The sequence below is a fragment of the Diabrotica undecimpunctata genome, chromosome 3, assembly GCF_040954645.1.
Source record: "Diabrotica undecimpunctata isolate CICGRU chromosome 3, icDiaUnde3, whole genome shotgun sequence".
Classification (NCBI taxonomy): domain Eukaryota; kingdom Metazoa; phylum Arthropoda; class Insecta; order Coleoptera; family Chrysomelidae; genus Diabrotica; species Diabrotica undecimpunctata.
Genome location: NC_092805.1, coordinates 68881498 through 68901111, shown reverse-complemented (window position 1 = coordinate 68901111; position 19614 = coordinate 68881498). Strand labels below are relative to the sequence as shown.

Here is a 19614-nt window from a genome sequence, read left to right as displayed (position 1 = left end):
GTATTTTTTGCTATATATATATATATATATATATATATATATATATATATATATATATATATATATATATATATATATATATATATATATTGATTTATAGTATCAGCAATCGGTCTTATATCTTATCGATTGCTGATACATATAAATCAATATTTAACACACAGTACGGTCTAACACTAGATAGAGGTAAGTTAGTGAAAAGAGACACTACATCAAAACTCACTAAAATGTATCCTTGTGGAAGTTTGAAGTGTTATTACCTCCTTAAGAAATCATTGGAACTCCATTCAACCTAACTATTTAAACAAAGCAAACAATTTAGACAAAGCAAATTTAGAGAATTACAGACCGATTAGCCTCCTCAGCCATATATATAAGTTGTTAGCGCGAATACTAGTTAAGAGAATGGAAAGAAAATTAGAGACTTATCAACCAAGGGAACAGGCAGGATTCCGAAAAAGTTACGGAACAAATGACCATCTACAAAGTATAAAAACCCTAATAGAGAAAGCAGTGGAATACAATAAACCTCTAAACTCTATCCAACGAGAAGAGATAGTGCGCCAAAACAACAAGGCGTTGCCAAATTTACCAGGTCCGGATTTAACGTTTGCTAATACATACTTTTTTAAACATATTTTTTTGGTAAATCGGAAATCCAAAATTAATAATATGTTGTACTTATCTGGATTCATCTTGTTGGTTTTATGCAAAAGAAATTTTTCCATTTTAAAAATAAATAGCAATTTGTAACACGCTCCTATTTACAATGAAATAAAACACCGCCACTGTTAACACTGCCATAATCAGTTACTGTTTGATTTTGTTTGAACCAACAAATACTGTCGTCAGCAAATTCTTGCGTGTATAAACTCGCTATAAGTTCAGTTGATAAAATAGCTTTCGTGGTAATAATTGTACATTTCGGCGCGTTTTATCGAACTTAGTGGGTGTTTATTTATGCTTTCTATTGTTTGCTTTTATATTTATTTTTTTACACTGTTTACAGTTTGCTGTCTAATTTTCAGTTTTACAAACAATGTCGAGTTCTACAGATTCTGCCGAGGAATTAACTCCAAAAAAGCGTTCAAAATTGCGTGCATTGAGTAGTACGGAAAAAAGCGTTATATATAATATTTATAAATCGACAACGGAATCGCGTCCTGAAGCTTTAATATCGGAAATAGTTAAACAAACTGCTTCTACCAGCGGAGTAGGTGAAGCTTCTGTTTATAGAATTATTAGGGAACAGAAAAGTACAGGAGGATTTTCTTCACCGAAAAAGAACAAACCCAGAAAAACCATACTTCACAAAATAGACGATTTTGATAAAACTGCTATTCGTCGAATTGTACATCAATTTTTTTTTCGCAACGAAATACCAACTATGGACAAAGTTCTTGCAGCTGTTAACGACGACGAAAGCTTGCCAAATTTTAAACGCAGTACTTTCCATAAATTTCTAAAATCATTAGATTTTAAATACGTACGTAGGGGTAGAAACAGTGCTTTATTAGAACGAGAAGAGATTATTTTATGGAGGCGAAATTTTTTAAAATCCATTAAAAAATTTCAGGAGGAAAACAGGAAAATTTATTATTTAGATGAAACGTGGGTAAATGCAGGACATACAAAATCTCATGTGTGGGTTGACGAAACGGTGAAATCTTCCAGGCAGGCGTTTTTGTCAGGTCTCTCAGCAGGTCTCAAAAATCCATCTGGCAAAGGAAAAAGACTGATTCTTACACATATTGGGAGTGAAACAGGTTTTGTAGAAGGTGGCCTATGGACGTTTGAATCAAAAAAGAGTGGCGACTATCACGAGGAAATGAACTCAGACGGTTTTGAAAAGTGGTTTGCAAATATTTTGCCCCTTTTAGAAGACAACTGTGTCATAGTTCTCGATAATGCTCCTTACCATTCGCGAAAAAGTGAGAAAGTACCGACTACAGCATGGATAAAGCAAAAAATAAAAGACTGGTTACGATCAAAAAATATCGACTTCGATGAGGACATGCTTAAAGTTGAACTCTTACAATTAGTGGCACCGCGTAAGCCTGAATATAACAAATATGTTATCGATGAACTCGCAAAAGCTCAAAATAAAACCGTTTTACGTTTGCCACCCTACCATTGCGAGCTCAATCCTATTGAGCTGATTTGGGCTGATGCTAAAAATTTTGTTGCTGCCAACAACAAGACTTTCAAATTTGCAGATGTTAAAATCCTTTTAAATGATGCCCTTAACAACATTACCCAGGAAAAATGGAAAAACTGTGTGAAGCATGTGCAGAATACAGTAGAAAAAAAGTTCTGGGAACTTGATCATATTATTGAGGTCATGGTTGAACCGTTAATTATAGAAATTGGTAGTAATGGTGATAGTGATAGTTCAAGTTTTTCCTAATTGTTTTTAACGACAACAAGGTAAGCCATCTTAGTAGCCACGTTTTTTTTCCCAAGTTAGCTATAAAACGGAAGGCGAACGATTTTTTTGGCATGTAAGCCTCGTTTGTTTGTATTTATTTTCATAATTATCCCACTAATCTCAATTATTATTTGTAAATCTTTTTTATAAGAATAATGCATAACATACATTTTCCTCAAGTTTGATTTATTATAATTTTACCAGACTGATTAACGGAAATAGAAATAAGTGCACAAAATATAAAGGGTTTGAAAAAAAAAGTTATTTTAAATGTCATTCCATATGCATTGCAAAATGTATGTGCTCATTTTTCATAATTGTCAACAAATGGATTTAAAATCTATGTAGCACAATAAAATATAACAAATTGGCAACAGCGCAATAACAGAAGTATCGTCTAACTGTGGCTAGGGATGCATCTTTATCGTTCGACTTCTCTTCAAATACTAATTTAATGGAAGTTACAGCAGTACAGCTGTGTACAGTGTTGTCAGTTGATTTAGTATTAGTATTTAATTTAAAAATACAAACAAAAATTGTATAATGAATATCTATTCCCAAGTTTATGACATATGGGATGAGAAAAACATTTATTGCCGACTTTGTATGTGCATTGAATCAAAAATGTTCTATTATTTAAAAATATATATTCATAAATATCACTTAATTTTCGTAATACAGATCTGAAATAGGCGGAGAGAGATCTAAACGCCAGCCAATTAAAACGTTTATAACCCTACACGCGTATATTTCGTTGTTTACTGGCACTATCGCTTCTCGGTGGATAGAGTTTAGTTCTAATATTTATCGATTTTCACAAAGCCTTTGACACAGTTGAGCTAAGCAAAATATTACAGGCGCTTAAAGAATGCAGGCTAGATTATAGATATACTAAATTATTATACAAAATATACCTGCAGGCAACAACCACTGTCAGATTACATACTAACAGTAATCGCATAAAAATAGAACGGGGGGTTAGACAAGGAGACCCAATGTCACCTAAACTTTTTAATACGGTGCTAGAACATGCTTTTAAGAATTTGGATTGGATGACAAAGGGAATAAAAATAGATGGAGAATATCTAAACAACTTACGTTTCGCCGATGATATACTTATAATAGCTGAAGATCTAGGTATGGCAAGAGAGATGGTACAGGAACTCGTTGTGGCTACAGAAAGTGTAGGTTTAAATATAAATATCTCGAAAACAAAAATCATGACCAATTTGGTACCCAACCAGAACATCAGTATTGGTGGGAAAGAAATAGAACTCGTAGATAGATATAAATACCTGGGACATGAAATTATGATTGGCAGGGATAACCAGACTCATGAACTGAAGAGAAGAATCGGCCTTGGGTGGGCAGCATTTGGAAAACTGAGAGAAACTTTTAAAAGTGAGCTGCCCACATGCCTAAAGAGAAAGGTATTTGATCAGTGCGTCCTCCCAGTCTTGACGTACGGAGCAGAAACACTTACCTTAACAAAAGCAGCAGCTACCAAACTGAGAGTCACGCAGAGAAGAATGGAGCGGTCCATGTTAGGAATAACTCTGCGAGACAGAATAACCAACGAAGACATCAGGAGAAGAACCGGAGTGACTGACATCATCGAGAAGATAGCCAGACTAAAATGGAGATGGGCAGGACACATAGCCAGAATGACAGATGGGCGATGGACAAAGAGGTTATTGGAATGGAGGCCAAGGGAAGACAAGAGAAGCGTCGGTCGACCACCTACAAGATGGACTGACGATTTAAGAAAACTCAATAAAACTGGATGAGAGCGGCGCAAGATAGACGAGGTTGGAAACATGAGGAAGAGGCCTATGTTCAGCAGTGGACTCTTGAGGCTGGATGATGATGATCCTGTTTCATGGGATGTATTTGCAGAACTGTTGCAACTAGTATTTGACACTAATTTCTTGGTCTTTGATGACAAATATTATCTTCAAATATTTGGCACACCTATGGGTTCCTCAATCTCTCCTACCCTAGTTAACTTTGTACTGGATGATTTGGTATCTGACCGTTTGGGTCTCTTTGATTTTCAAATCCCTTGTATTAAGAGGTATGTGACAAGATTGAGGCCACCTTGTCTATCTTTAATGAGTTTGATCCTCACTTACAGTTCACTGCTGAATTTGAGGACCCCGCCTTAGACATGCGTGTCATTAGAATGGAAGATAACACCTTAACCACAAGTTGGTATAGGAAACCGATGGCCTCTAATAGGTTTCTCAACTACCATTCTTGTCATCCTTTAAAATATAAACTAAACCTAATCAAAGCTTTAAGCTGTCGGCTAAATAGATTGACACATCCGATTAATCGAAGGGAATCACTTCAATTACTAAGAAGTATTCTGACTGAGAACTCCTATTCATCCTCTCTTATTAATAAATACCTTTATTTAGAAAGCTATGGTTCCTCTTTAGATAACATACCCAATGGTGACCAACTTAGAATAATATCAAATAATTCAATTAATAGCATTGTTCTGCCTGATACTGAATTTGGGACTCCTACTACTCATTATTCATCTTTACCTTATTTTCCTCAAGTTACTGAGAAACTTATTAAACTGTATAAACAGAATAACATACCTGTGAAAATGGCTGTTAAGAATGCTAAGACTGTTAGAAATTTGTTTTCAAAAACTAAAATACCCTTGTCCCTTTTGGAACAAGTTAATATCATTTATCACATACCTTGTGCTGAGTGTGACTCATGTTGCACCGGTCAGACTGGGAGATCATTGAAAGGGCGCCTTACTACACATCGTAGCGACATCAATTTATCTAAACATACTTGTGCTCTTACCCAGCATGCTATCAATACCAAGCATAAGGTAGACTTTAATGAAGTTAAGATTCTTGGCACAGAACGCAATCTCGTCAAAAGACAGTTTTTGGAAATGTGTCCAATACTTAAACACCCTAATGCTCTTAATAAGAGAACAGACATTAGTAACTTGAGCCAAATATATCATGCTTTAATATTGCAGAATTAGGCTTAATAAGCTATTTACTTTATCATTGTCCTTTAAGGTGTACAGGTTTACCATATTTTCTTATTAAATAATTTAAATACATATAAACATATTAAAATAAATTTAAATATAAAATAAAAAACAAAGAAATATTGCTTACTTATATTAACTTACACTTATGCAACTCTTGACATAGTCACTCGTTGCATATACACACATACATATAAACATATAAAATAAATTTTAAATATAAAATAGAATATAAGAAATATTTCTTACTTATATCAGCTTACACTTATGCAACTTGCATTACTTTTAACATAGTCACGTGTTGCATATACACAGATTTGTATTAATTGTTTTTAATCAAATAGTTTAATACAGTTATATAATTGATGTGATTCATAGAATCCTTTATCATTTGCAGCTCCAAGTGTATGAACCTTGGACTGTTGGAAATTATAATTGATCTTCACCTGTGGCTGATTAACCAGCCACAACGTTGACGATTTATATATGAGTGTTTGGACTGACCTCACTTGTTTGTTTGTTTTTTCTTAACCGATCACTGAGGGAAAAATTGGTGTTAGTAACCACCTTTCCTTTCATTTATTGGTTCCTTACAAACATGTTGTCACCCAAACTCATCTTATCATTTAAATAAACCGCTTTATTATTAGGGTTGGTATTTTACCTTGTTGTTCTGTCATAATTAATGACCTCAAGGTTACTGTCTTTTTACGTTGTTGGCGCGTTTGTTTTAATATAACACCATTTTACCGGCAGCATTCAAGAAGCCAGGAGTGGTAATTTCATTATACATTAAATTATTCAATTTTAATATTAATTACTTTAATAATACTACTTAAAGTTAAAATTAAATCATAACTATTGCTATATTGTTGGAAGTGCATTTTTGATTTTCTTAGTTCTTCATACTCTTTTTCAATGTTTTTTTTACTTATACATGTATAAAAAACCACATGTTCTTTTGCTGTGCCAAGTTTGAATAAATTATTAACTGTATTTAGTTCAATTTATTGTTTATACATCGTAATCGTATAATGTCCATTTACTTAAGTGTCTTTACAATTTTAATATCACTGACTGCTACATAGCTACATATCTTTTTAAGGTAACACATGTAACAACTTTTCCATGCTTGTGTGGTTTTCTCATATTGTTCTTTTTAGATATATATATATATATATATATATATATATATATATATATATATATATACTCTTTCAAAGTAACTAAATAATTCAATATAAAAATTTATTTTTTAAACATTTTAAATATTTTAATAGAACAATTTTGTTTTTCATTTACTTTATTTTTTATATTTATTAAAGTAGATGTTATTACTGCGGCTAGAATTACCCGCGGTGTCAAAAACTTCATTTTCATCTCTTATTTAATCAATATAATAAATACACAAGTATTAAATTCTACGCGTTCGACACTGATACTTTTGAGTTTGATTATTTTGTTTCCACGATAATATTTAATTTGAGAAATTTTGTTATTGTTGTTCCGTAGGGAATAAGGACAATTATTTTCATCGTCAGTATTCCCTAAGCAAATAATATACGGCATTCTGGATCACAAATCACTAGTTACTTGTTTATATTTTAGAGTAATTGGATAATTAAAATAATCAGGAGTTTAATATGAGAATATCAACACAAAAAACAAAAAAATAAGGTCCAAATTAGAGATAGTATGCACGATGGTAGAACATTTGTATGAAATTTAAATACCTCCGCATTAATTTATGAAGTAACAACAATATCGAGAAGTCAAGACGTAGAATAACATGTCTTAGTGATTCAATATGGAGAAACAAACATCTGAAGTTTGAAAAAAAAATGCATATTATGTAAATCTGTAGTTAGGTCTATCGTTACATATGCACATGGGTGCATTTTGAAAGTTATAATAGAATATTCTTATTAGCAAAATGGGAAGAAAAAACTAAAATTGCCCAAAATGTCACCAAACGGAAGAAGAAGCAAAGTCGACCAAGAAAAAACCGGAATGATAATATTTAAATAGAATAAGCGGCTAGGTTAAAGAAAAACAAGCAGTATGACAAAACATAATAAAATTTGTCTAACAAGAAGTGATCAAATACTCTGAAATATCCCAAAAATGTATAAAACCATCTATACTAACATAACGATTTATTTCTTAAACATTGTAATCTACAATTACTTGTGAGCTCCTAGCGTCATTTTTATTCTTTTACTTCCAGGAAAACTCAATCAAAAAATATAATAAGCTTTCTTATAAAAACATATCAAATCATGTTGGGTCAATTTTAAAATTGACACCTTTTTATTATGCAAATCTAAAAGATCTAATTTTTAGTGACCCTAACATAAATGACTTAATTGCAATACTAAACTCTAGGCTGCGTTTATGCACGCCTTTTTCGTCGCCTGTCGTGTGGCGACAAAAAATGCGCGGCGTTCTCTAAAGGAATTGTGACGTTTTCAAATTCTGCTGCCGGGAATTAGAGAACGCGTCACGACAGGCTTTATAAGTACATTGAATTAAATTGTAACCTGAGAATACCCATCAGAAAAACCATAGCATGTAATTCGTCTTTAAATAGACAACCACATGCAATGATGACAGTAAAATTCTCCTGTTAGTAATTCCATAGTAAATCACGAGGAAAAAACCAGGAAAAAACCTCATAATACTATCCCGACATGGTACGTATTTGGTCTTACATTTAGTTTACTCTCGATGAACACCAATCTGTGATTTTATATGTATGTTATTTAAAAACATAAATGCTGTATCCTCTACATGTTATTGACTTACTCTTTTAATATGGGTTACCTGATTCTACTGTATTTTGCCGAGAATCTGGTTTCATTTAGCATAATTAGAGCCTTTTCTTGGATTTTTCTGTTTTTACCATCTGTTTCTTTTACTTGAATCTTTCCATTGAACCCTGTGTTTATTTTCCCATACGTGTTTACATATTTGAGATCTATCATATATAATATAAAATTGATGTTTACTTACTCTAACATTTAATAATTTTCGTGTTTCACCTAAATAAAAATGATCGCATTCAGAGGGTATTTTATACATACAACTCTTTGTTATTTATTGTTTTTCGACAAAATAGATTTCAATATGTTTGTTGTTTTTAATGTTGTTAAAATGTTGAATTTATTTCCTATAAGTTTAGTATAAAGATATATAAGACAAACTTGTTACAGTACATTTAACTTCAGAAAAAAAAATTTTGAGAAAAAACAGTTGTTTGCATAATGATAATTAATTTTCAAATGACGACCAAGAAATTTAGTTTTTGTTTATTTATTTAACATAATAAGCTAACATAATTTTTTAAATCCTGCTCTATTATGTTAAGTATTGTTCAAGAAGGCGATTCCTTTTTCTACGCCTATGGCGGGCGGTAAGTAGTCAGTTAAGAAATATTCGTATTTCACAAAGTCTCACATTCTGTCATGCTTTTGTCGAGAAATGCCACAGTTCCGATGTGTTTGGAATGATGAGTCTGCCAGTGTAGATTTTTCTTTCAACTTGAAATAGAAGTAGAATAAAAATGATTCTATGCCTATAATAGCGGACGTATTGTTGCCAATCTGGTTTCATTCAAGCAAAAGATGAAGACCGCGTGTGTTACTATTTAAGCAGTTGTAAGAAAAACGAAGAAGACTGTTTCTATTTTTACAAGTGTTTGCTGAACTATAAAAACAAAAATAAAAGAATGAAAGTGGATAAAAGAAATACTGGATGTTTTATGTTCTATCCTTTTAAAGCAGTTTATTTAATGGAGGTAATCTAATAAGTCTAGATTGCCATCAGGGTGATTTATCTATTAATCAAGGTTTTTACTGTTAATTGTACTATCTTTATTTTCTACGAGGAATGATTGATCGAGATCAGAAAACTAGTACTTTTAATTTAAAATTAAATATAAACTTGTACAGAAAAGCTAAGGCGCTTTCATATTTTGATCAAATATTTGAATAAATTACAACCAGAAGTAATGGATATATATTATAAATCACCGAAACCTACAAATCACACGGAGCCAGCTGTCTACAAACTATATCTAGTATGTAAGTATTTTCACATAAAAATATTGACCAAAAAATAAAAGTTATAGCGTTTGAAGGTAAATATCCCATAAGAATAAAAATTGATAGGATTCCAATAGTCATAACTACTGTTTTATGTGGTGGATGTGAAAGCTAAGTACCTATTGAGGAAAAGAGATAACTCTAGAATCCAAGATAGCGAAATGAGATTTCAAAGAAGGATGAAAGGCGTTACCAGACTTAACAGACAGAAATGACAACGTAAGACAAGAATTAAATACCTACTTGATCCATGAGAAAATAAAAGAAAACAAAACAAAATGGAAAAAATATATAAAAATAATGGATGAAAATCAACTAACGAAACAAATAATAAATTAATAAGGGTAGAAATGATGAAGAAGTGTAGTACGCCACTTAAAAAGATGGAGCAGAGTTTAATGCCGGAACATACAAGAAATGCTTAAAACTTGGAACGAAGATATATATATATATATATATATATATATATATATATATATATATATATATATATATATATATATATATATATATATATATGGTTTCAGTTGTTTTCCGGATTTGACTCCGCGTTAAATATTTTTGGTTTTTGGAAAAACCATTTGTTTTGAAGTTCGCCTAGAAAATCAAGACGAAGCAGAACGAATCTGACTTGACAATGGAAAGTGTGACCTTGCCGAAACGTCGTCAAAACAATGGTTTTTCTAAAAACCAAAAATATTTAACGCGGAGTCAAACCCGGAAAACAACTGAAACCACATATAGCTCCCGCGGAAGTTTCAAATTGAATATAATATATATAATATATATATATATATATATATATATATATATATATATATATATATATATATATATATATATATATATATATATATATATATATATATCTATATATATATACATATATATATATATATAAAACATATGTATAAGATATATATGTATATATATATATATATATATATATATATATATATATATATTTATATTAAATATTTAAGTTTTAATTTTTACTTCTGAATATTGACAACTGATTCCCCTCAAAACTTTCCAGAATAGAAATTACTTTTAGAAGAAACTTTTAAATCATTATTTAACGTAAAAAAGGAACTTACACTTTAAGTGAAATCTGCAATGATGATTGGTAAGTAAGTTGAAGGGTTAAATGATTGATTATCTCAGTTAAAGTGTTAATGTTAATAAAAAGTCTCGCTTAAAAAGTGTTCTAAACAAACTTTTGCTTATTTTAGTTATTGAAAAATTATCAGCAAATTGAATTTCAAAACAGAATATAAAATATGTATGCCTCGCAAAGTTATTAATGAAGAACCTTATAAGTAAATTAAACAATTTTTCCAGAGCAATTTTGGGGTATGTAAAGTTGAAGTTTACATTTCTTATTACCCATCTTGTAAATATAAATGTAAACGAAAAAATACGCCTTTAGCAACCTGAAATATAACGATAATAATAGTTTTTTTTTGTAAATTGCAAAAACTAACTATTTAATAAATAAATCGAATAACTTTTAAACTAATATTTTTTTTTACTAAATTATGTGAGTATCTTTAAATATAGCGAAAGTCAGCTTGTGAGACAAGTTTTGAAATTATTTAACTATTTTTGTTTATTTTAATGCCAATTCTAATTTCAACGGTTTTTTTAATTATTTAAACATAATTATAAAATTTTATTTATTAAGTCTAAAAAGATGTTTTTAGTGGATAATGAAAAGTTGTGGGGAACACTTTGTTTGAGGGATCTAAAAACTCTTTTTTTAAGAGTCCTTTTACATTTAACAAATTGTTTGTTTTCCCTGAACTTTGATTTGGAAAAGATTAAAATTTAAAATCTAATACAATACATTTTTTTTATTTTGACTTCGATACATCAATGCACCAGAAGAAAAGTTTAAAAATCATGAAGTGAATATTTCTTTCAGCGATGAGACTATCTGCAATAAGTATTCGTCAATAATGACAAGGCAAATACATGAAAACTATCGTTTATTATACTTGGCGATAGTATTGACGTCTTTGGGGGTCAGAGACGAATGATCCCAGTTCCTAGTCAGTGATCGGATGATCAGTTTCAGGTAGTGTCCGAATGATTTTTACAAAAACGTTTTAACAAGGCGATCGATTATTTTACAATAGAAAACTACAACCAAGAGACACATTATATAGCTCACGATGTTGGAGTCTTAGACGTAACAAAAGGGTTCTTATTTATGTCGACGCATCAAGAAAAAAATCATTCTAATTCGAGAGGACTCTAATATTTAACTTATAGTTATGAATTTACATTTTCATTTTCAATAACCTTTTTATCTAAGAAATGATATTACAACAAAAAATAGAAGCACCATTTTCATCATTCTTTCTCCCTTTTTCCAATACGAAGTTGGGTTACCTTATTATAAATCCATAAATTTCCATTATTGAGTTCGCCAATGTTAATCCTCTACAGAGCAATGTTTTATCCAAGTGTCTTCTTTTTTTTCTCGTGTGTGTGTGTGTGTGTGTGTGTGTGATGCTTAATGGTAGTTTTTTATAGTTTACTGAATATGGCAGCTATATATGTGCAATAACTCAGAGGTGATTCCAAACAGAGGACAAAATATTAGAAGAGAATCAAAAAGAAGACACTTGGATAAAACATTGCTCTGTAGAGCATTGAAATTCTTATGAAACTAATTAAATTCTATAGACAATGTAAAATTTAAACAAACTATCTTCAAAATTGAATTAATTAAATTATACTAACAAAATTTTTGTACCTTTCTGTCACTGAATGCCTAAATGAACTGTTTTCCACTATATAGATTATAATCACCACTTAAATGTCTTCTTCTCAGCTTCGGTTATCCTTGTTTTTATGAAATTACTTTTTCCAATTATCAGCTTCCACCAATTTAAGATATTTTTCTTCACAGCATTTATAAACCACCAAGCAAACCAGCAAACAGCATTTATATTTATTCTTCTTTTCAATATATCAATATCCAATCACCAAAAATATTATTTAATTTTAATATTCAATTAATACTTCTTCCATTATCATCATTTATACATAACATAATTTTCAATCTTCAATAATATTTTCTTTATACTGTTTCTTGATCTTGATTTAACTCACTATATTGAACAATTGTAACTGATTGACTGCCTCTAACTAATTTTCATACTAAAACTGGCCTCATAACTGACTTAATGGACCTTCTTACTAAAAACTTTCTGACTGACTGACTTTCTGAATCCAAATCACCGGGTATTTATATCTTTTTGGATGTTCCAGAACCATCTGGTAAGAAATCATGTTCCATTTGTTCTATTAAATAGATGTCTGAATTTTCTGGAACAAACCATTTCGCAAACAAGGCCATCTCCGGTAATCTAGAGAATTCCATACTTTTCTATTAATAATTTTGTTGACATTTAGGCTTTTCAGATCAGAATATACACTTAAATTAGTAACTAACACTCTAATTTAATAAAATACACATTTTAAACAACCTATTATTATAACCCCACTTTATATTCCTAATCATTACTTAAACTGTCACTTCGAGAGTATGTATATCTGGTTGCCTAATCACATGGCTCACTTAAATATATTTACAACATTAAAATACAACTTTTTACAATTATTATATGCTAATTTCTTAAAAATGCCCTCACATAAATAATTTTTATAAAATTCTCTAGTATATAACTTATAAAATAACCAAATACTTTTTATATCTAAAATTATCTAGTATATAACTTATAAATTATTTTCTTTAAACACCAATCATATCAATATATATATATATATATATATATATATATATATATATATATATATATATATATATATATATATATATATAGCAAGCATATTCGGAACTATTAACTTTTTCTAAAATAAATTATTTTTCTAGCTTCGTAAGTTCTTGTTTCACTTTTGGTAATAATGCATATGGTATTTTATTAGGTTTTATAAAAAAGATTAAAGTGCTTGATTTAAATTTTAATGCAGCTTGTAAGCCTTGGATTTTTCCCATACTTCGATAGAAAACTACTGCATATTTTTTAAGGAAATTTGTAAGTTTGTTATTTGTAACTTCAGATACTTCTGACATGTTATCGCACATTATATCTAATTGATGTATCCATTTACGTTCCATTAATGGTGGTCTAAAGAGTTTACTACGTAAATGTTTAAAATGTTTGTAGCAGCCTTATATTTAATATTAACCTGTGTAAAATCTACAACATCTTATGATTTTAACCAAAATTGTATTTTTTTGTATAATGTGAATGATCTGAATGAATATTGAAAATTTCTTCCACTTGATCTACCTAATTTAAATTTTTACGTGTCATACATACTTTGCTCAGATGGCCTCCTCGTTTACATTTGCTGGAAACTAAATTTGTTTTAAAATCCGTAAACTAATTTTCGAAACCAAATTCAGAATTTCGCTTTAATCTGTGCCTTCTAAGAATTGCAAGGCAAAACAGACGTTGATAAAGATGTTATTAGAGCGACTGCGAAAGCCGTTCTGATGAGGCCTATTATGCCGAAATACGTATAAGCGGGTGCGCAGGCGCCCTGTACGTGAAATCAAATCTTAACTGCCTTTTCCTTTTTAAATTTGTTTTATTTTTCTGTATTTGTTTTGTATTGTATTTACATTTGTAGGTTGTATGCGTCCTTGTATAATCTTGAGTCTTGACACTAAAAACGACTTGGATATTCGACTTGTCCTCGTCCCCAAACTGCTGTCCTTTTAATCTGTTGTGCCAATCCTAGATAAATAAATATTAACATCATCCTTGCATCTTTTTCTGGGATGGTTTACTGATCAATGTTGAAACTGTTGTGTATGTAGTTGTAATGTTGAATTGATTTATTTTACAAATTAAGTATGGATACAAAATTACCGACTGTAACAAAAGTAGCGGGTCATCGTGTCAAACTTAGATATACGTACAATATTATAAAATAGTTTCTAAATGACATTACTAAATAACATTAAACTCTTTAAAATATAGGAACTATTTCAAAGTGCACATTTGTTCCGCCTCTGTTTTTCATGGGCAATTATTTTACTCTAATTGACGTTTGGTAAATTCCGAAGCATTTCATCATTTAAAGGTGAACGTTGGTACTTACTCTAGAATACTCTGTAAGATACTTCTTAAGGTCAATATCGATTCTTTGCCAATGACACAAGTAACATTGTATTCTGGTTGGCCGTATTTCTGATAAGTCGTATTATTTTTATTGATTCCGCGTAGACTATGGGAAACGTTAAATATCATTCTAGTCGAAGTTTCCGTCTGAAATAAAACCAGAATGGATTGACAACTATGCCAACATGATGAAGATAACCTCATTTCTAATTTGTTCATTAACAATAATAAACAAAACATAAAATATAAAAAATATAAACGTTGAGAAATATTGTTTAAATAACATGAAATTTTAAATAAATGGTGTGAAAAAGAAAATAGAAAAGTGCTAAGATATAGAGGAAATTATGAATAATTATGAATATTTATGAAATTAGGGGCACAACTATCAGCCAAATGCTCTTTATGTGGAGGTCCTGGGTAATAGAACCCCAACATGGTTTCCTAACCGAATGCAAAACTCAGCACAGCGCATTGTCGCTATATTCCTGTTATCTTAATGTGGCTTATCCGCGAACTAAAATTGCTTACTTGGGCCTCAAGTCTCCGCTCTGAGACAGGCTCAGTTCGGCGACTTGGTGCTCAAGGGGTTGGGCCCTAGGTGCCCGGGTTTTTGGGGTTTTGTTAATTTGTTTTGTTGGCTTGTGCCGGTTTTTGTTAGTGTTTTTTAATTTTTTTGGTGGCCGAGGCCGGTTCTTTGTGTATTTTTTTTTTGTAGGTAGCCCTGAAACAAAAATCAAAATTAGTGCAATATCTATACTATGACATTGAAAATATATAAAATATGAAACAATATAATAATATAGAGCTTGTCTTCTTTGAGGCAACCGGTCCCACGTTGTAATTGGCGATTGTCCACGAGTGTTTTGGAGCTACGAACTATCTTCATTTTGCATTGTTGTTGTTTTAAAGTGATTTCACTCTGGTGTTGTTTATTTTCTCTCTGGTGGAATTTTTATTTTTTCTCTGGTATTATTGTTTTAGTCTACTATTTGTTGTTTAGGTCTTTTGTGCTTCCATCTGTGGAAAGCGTCGTACCTCATTATCTCTCGCAGTATATTCTCTACCTCCACGAACTTTGTCCTAGCTTTTTCTTTCATTGTGTCTGTCACTCTGATTTGTTGTAAATCTCTAAACAGAAATCTTTCTGCTACGTATCTTGGTACGTTGACTACTTCTCTTAAGCTGTTGTTGTGTGCCGCTTGTATTTTCTTTTTTGATGTGTTGCATATGTGTACCCATGCGGGAGACGCATATGTTAGTATAGGAAGGATTATACTATTTATTAATCTTATTTTTGTTTTCTGTCTGAGTTTTCTTTTCCTTCCTGCTAGGCCTCTTATTGATGCTATTGCCATGTTGGCTTTTTGTACTGTGGCTTCTACGTGTTTGCTAAATGTTAAGCCTTTGTCCATGATTACTCCGAGGTATTTTGCTTCGCTTTTCCACTCGATGGGATTGTCTTGCACAGTTACCTGTTCTTCTGGTTGTTGGTGCCTCTTTTTGAAAAGTGCAACCTGTGTCTTATCGGAGTTTATGGCGATTTTCCATTTTAGACTCCATTCTTCTATGTCGTCTAGCGACCGGTCTTACCCTATGTAGCTGCTTTTATACTCTCAGTATGCGCGGGAACGATATGTGCGGAAACGATCTGAGCGGAATGAGTTGAGGCGGGGAGTCGCTGAAGCAGCGGTGATTGATGCGAATGATTCTAGATTTTAAGGAGCTGATGGAAGCGATGGTTTTTGCTTTTTCAATATCTATTTTGAGGCCTGTCTAAATATGATAGTGTTTGGCAGATATAGAATATACGTTAATACGGTTATGGATTTGTCTTTCCTATATATGAATGTCGGCAAGTGGAACAAGGTATCTCGTAGACACCATGGTCTTCATTGGGGATTTGGTTTTTTATGGATCTGACGAGATTGGTCAACTTGGAGTGAGTATTGAAGATGGTTTTGGTGTTAAGAAGGTTAAGAGTTCTACTGATCTTGTGAGTGACCTTTTTTATAAAAGGTAGAAAGGTTTTGGGTTGATCAGATGGCAAGGTTTCTTTTTTTGATGGAATGGAGTTTAGATGTTTTTGAATGCTCCTATTGATTTGGGTTTTCTGGTAGCCGTGTTGTAAGAGTGTTTGCCTTATTAAATTGATTTCAAATGATCTGTGATTGTTGTCACTAAGTCTTATGAAACGGGAGACAATTGTTGACAACTGAATTAAGTTGGACGGGGTGATAATGTAACTGGACATTGACATAACGATTTGTATGGGTGGGTTTCCGGTACACGGAATAGGAAAAACTGTGAGGTGGGTGTTTCTGAATAAGAACATCAAGAAATGGCAAAGACGCTTCAGACTCAACTTCTATCTTGAATTGAATACTGGAATGTATTCCATTCAGGTAGAAGAGGAAGAGATCTAATGTGTCTTTAGTATGGGGCCAAATGAGAAAGGTGTCATCAACGTACCGTAAACAGCAGGTGGATTTGAGATTTGGTGAGGACAGGGCTGTTGTTTCTAAGTGCTCTATGTAGATATCAGCTATTACGGGAAAGGGGGGATCCCATTAGGACACCTTTGATTTTACGATAGAAATGATTTTGGAATGAAAAATATGTATTAGTCATGCAACGTTTTATAAGAGATAATGTGTCTTGGGGGATTTGGTGTTTAGAGTCTAAGATAAAAATTGTTTCATCGATAGAAATGTTGGTGAATAAAGAAACAATTTCAAAACTAACTAGTATATCTGAGGTTGAAATAGTAATGTTTTTTAGAAGATCAATGAAATAAAAACAGTTTTGGATAAAAGACGAGCCGTTTTCGGCTAATGGAAGGATATGCTGATGATGGGTCTTAGCGAGACTTTAAAAATTATGGTTTTTTGAAAGGCTGTATATCCTTGGAATTCGGGATGATTTTTCTCTGGGTATAAGAAATTTTTTAATGTCTGGAGGTAGAGTAGGCTTATTTATGATGGATGTGGTCGTTTTTTCTAGATAGGTGGTATGATCGTTTGGGACGCATTTGTATTCTGTGGAATTAGGAAGTTTGAACATTTTATTGAAATAATTAGAAGGGTTAAGAATGACGGTGGCATTACCTTGGCCGGCCGGAAGATTGACACTGCCAGGATTGTTATAAAATTCTTTGAGGGTAAGTGTTTCTGAAAGATTTATATTTGACGGTAAGGGTGTGGAAGTACGGAGAATTCTGGCGACATCTTGTCTGGCAACTTCGGCTTGGTCTCAAGGAAGATGAGAAATAGCTTCTTCAGTTTGACAAATAATTTTCTCAGTTGGGATGGAAAGAGGACTAACAGAAAAATTAAAGAGTTTTAACCTTTTTTTATTAGCTGGATCGAATATGTGAATATCTGAGAAATTGCGAACAACAGTAGAAGGTTATTGATTCGAAATGGGCTGTGGATTTTGCCGACATATAATTTGGTCCAGTTTACGTTTCTGGGTTTAAGTTTTATTGTCAGAAATGTGTTGGGCTTTTTGGTGAGAAAGACGATAAAAAGTGTTCCATAATAACGGATAAATATTAAAAGAGTGAATGTCATTCTTCTTCTTATTGCGCTGTCTCCTTTCGAAGGTTGGCGATCCAAATGGCAATTGTAGCTTTGTAAACTGCTGCACGAAAGATTTCTGTGAGCAATCAGACCATCTTTACAGGTCTTTCAGCTACGAGTTTTATACTCTCAGCATACGCGGGAACGGTATGCGCGGAAAAGGTCTGAGCGATATGGGTGGTTGGGGCAGGATGTCGCTGAAGCGGCGGTGGCTATCCATGTTGCCGGCAATCGTTTAGAGCGATGGTTTTTGCTTTTTTATCAATATCTTGAACAACTTCCTCCCAGTCTGAGAAAGATTTTCGAAAGATACTACATCTAACTGCAAAATTACGAATTTTTTGTTTCTTTTTTGTATCCTTTTCTAAGACTGACCCTGCATCATAACATTTTTGAGCTCTACGAAAAGTATTTTCCTCTTAGCACGCAATCTTAATTTTAATTAGTTTTGACTTTTGGGCATAGTTTTTAACGATAAACGTTGAAATTCTTTTAAAAAATAAACGATGATGCAGATGGAACAAAAACCAAAATATGCCAAGAATGGCATATTGTAGCAATATATTTTTAATCACTAAAATTATATTGAAATAAATACGAAATAACTATTTTTATGCGATGTGTACACAAAGCAGATGCAAAATCGAAATTCTAGTTATGTCGTTTAAAGAAATAGTTTTTCTATACGCGACGAAAACCGCACAATAATTTAATTAGATTTTACCACTAGTAGTATATCGATTTTAACTACTTTAAATAAATTAATAAAATACAAATAATTAGACTTTAGTCGGCAAAACAACAACGAAATATATGATTCAAAACAATCGCGGCACGAATGACCAAAAAATATGATATGCCAATGTTGGTTTTAAAAACAAATTTTCAAAGCGGACTGACTATAAATATAAAAATCTTACCTTGTTAACTGGTAGGCTCGAATAAAAAAATTTTTTTTAGTTGTATTAGGGTAAGGAAGAAAAGAACAATGAGTAACTTATTTTTAAATAATTGAACCGGCGTTTGAGTTGTTTTTGGTTATTTTACCTATACCAAGTGTCTTAAATGAACAGCCCTACTACTTTCGACTACTACTAATCAACTGCTTCGAAACGTGTACTACTACATATAGTGTTATCCACAATTCTAATTTGACTATAATTGTCGCAAAAAACGTAGTACGGAATTTGTTTAAAAAAATGTAACGTGTGCTTTAATAAAAATAATACAAGGAGACCACAACACTGTCTGTTCCTATTCGTAATAAGAGTAAAATCGAAGGAAGAGATTGAATGCCAGTATATCTGAATGACAG

General features: G+C 31.8%; 1 protein-coding gene across 1 annotated transcript; it reads left to right on the top strand.

The window, feature by feature from the left end:
* The first annotated feature begins 1039 nt into the window (after positions 1 to 1039).
* On the top strand, positions 1040 to 2407 carry LOC140435852 (uncharacterized). Its single transcript, XM_072524568.1, has one exon. It carries the CDS (start codon positions 1040 to 1042, stop codon positions 2405 to 2407), a length of 1368 nt encoding a protein of 455 aa, XP_072380669.1.
* Positions 2408 to 19614: the final 17207 nt, after the last annotated feature.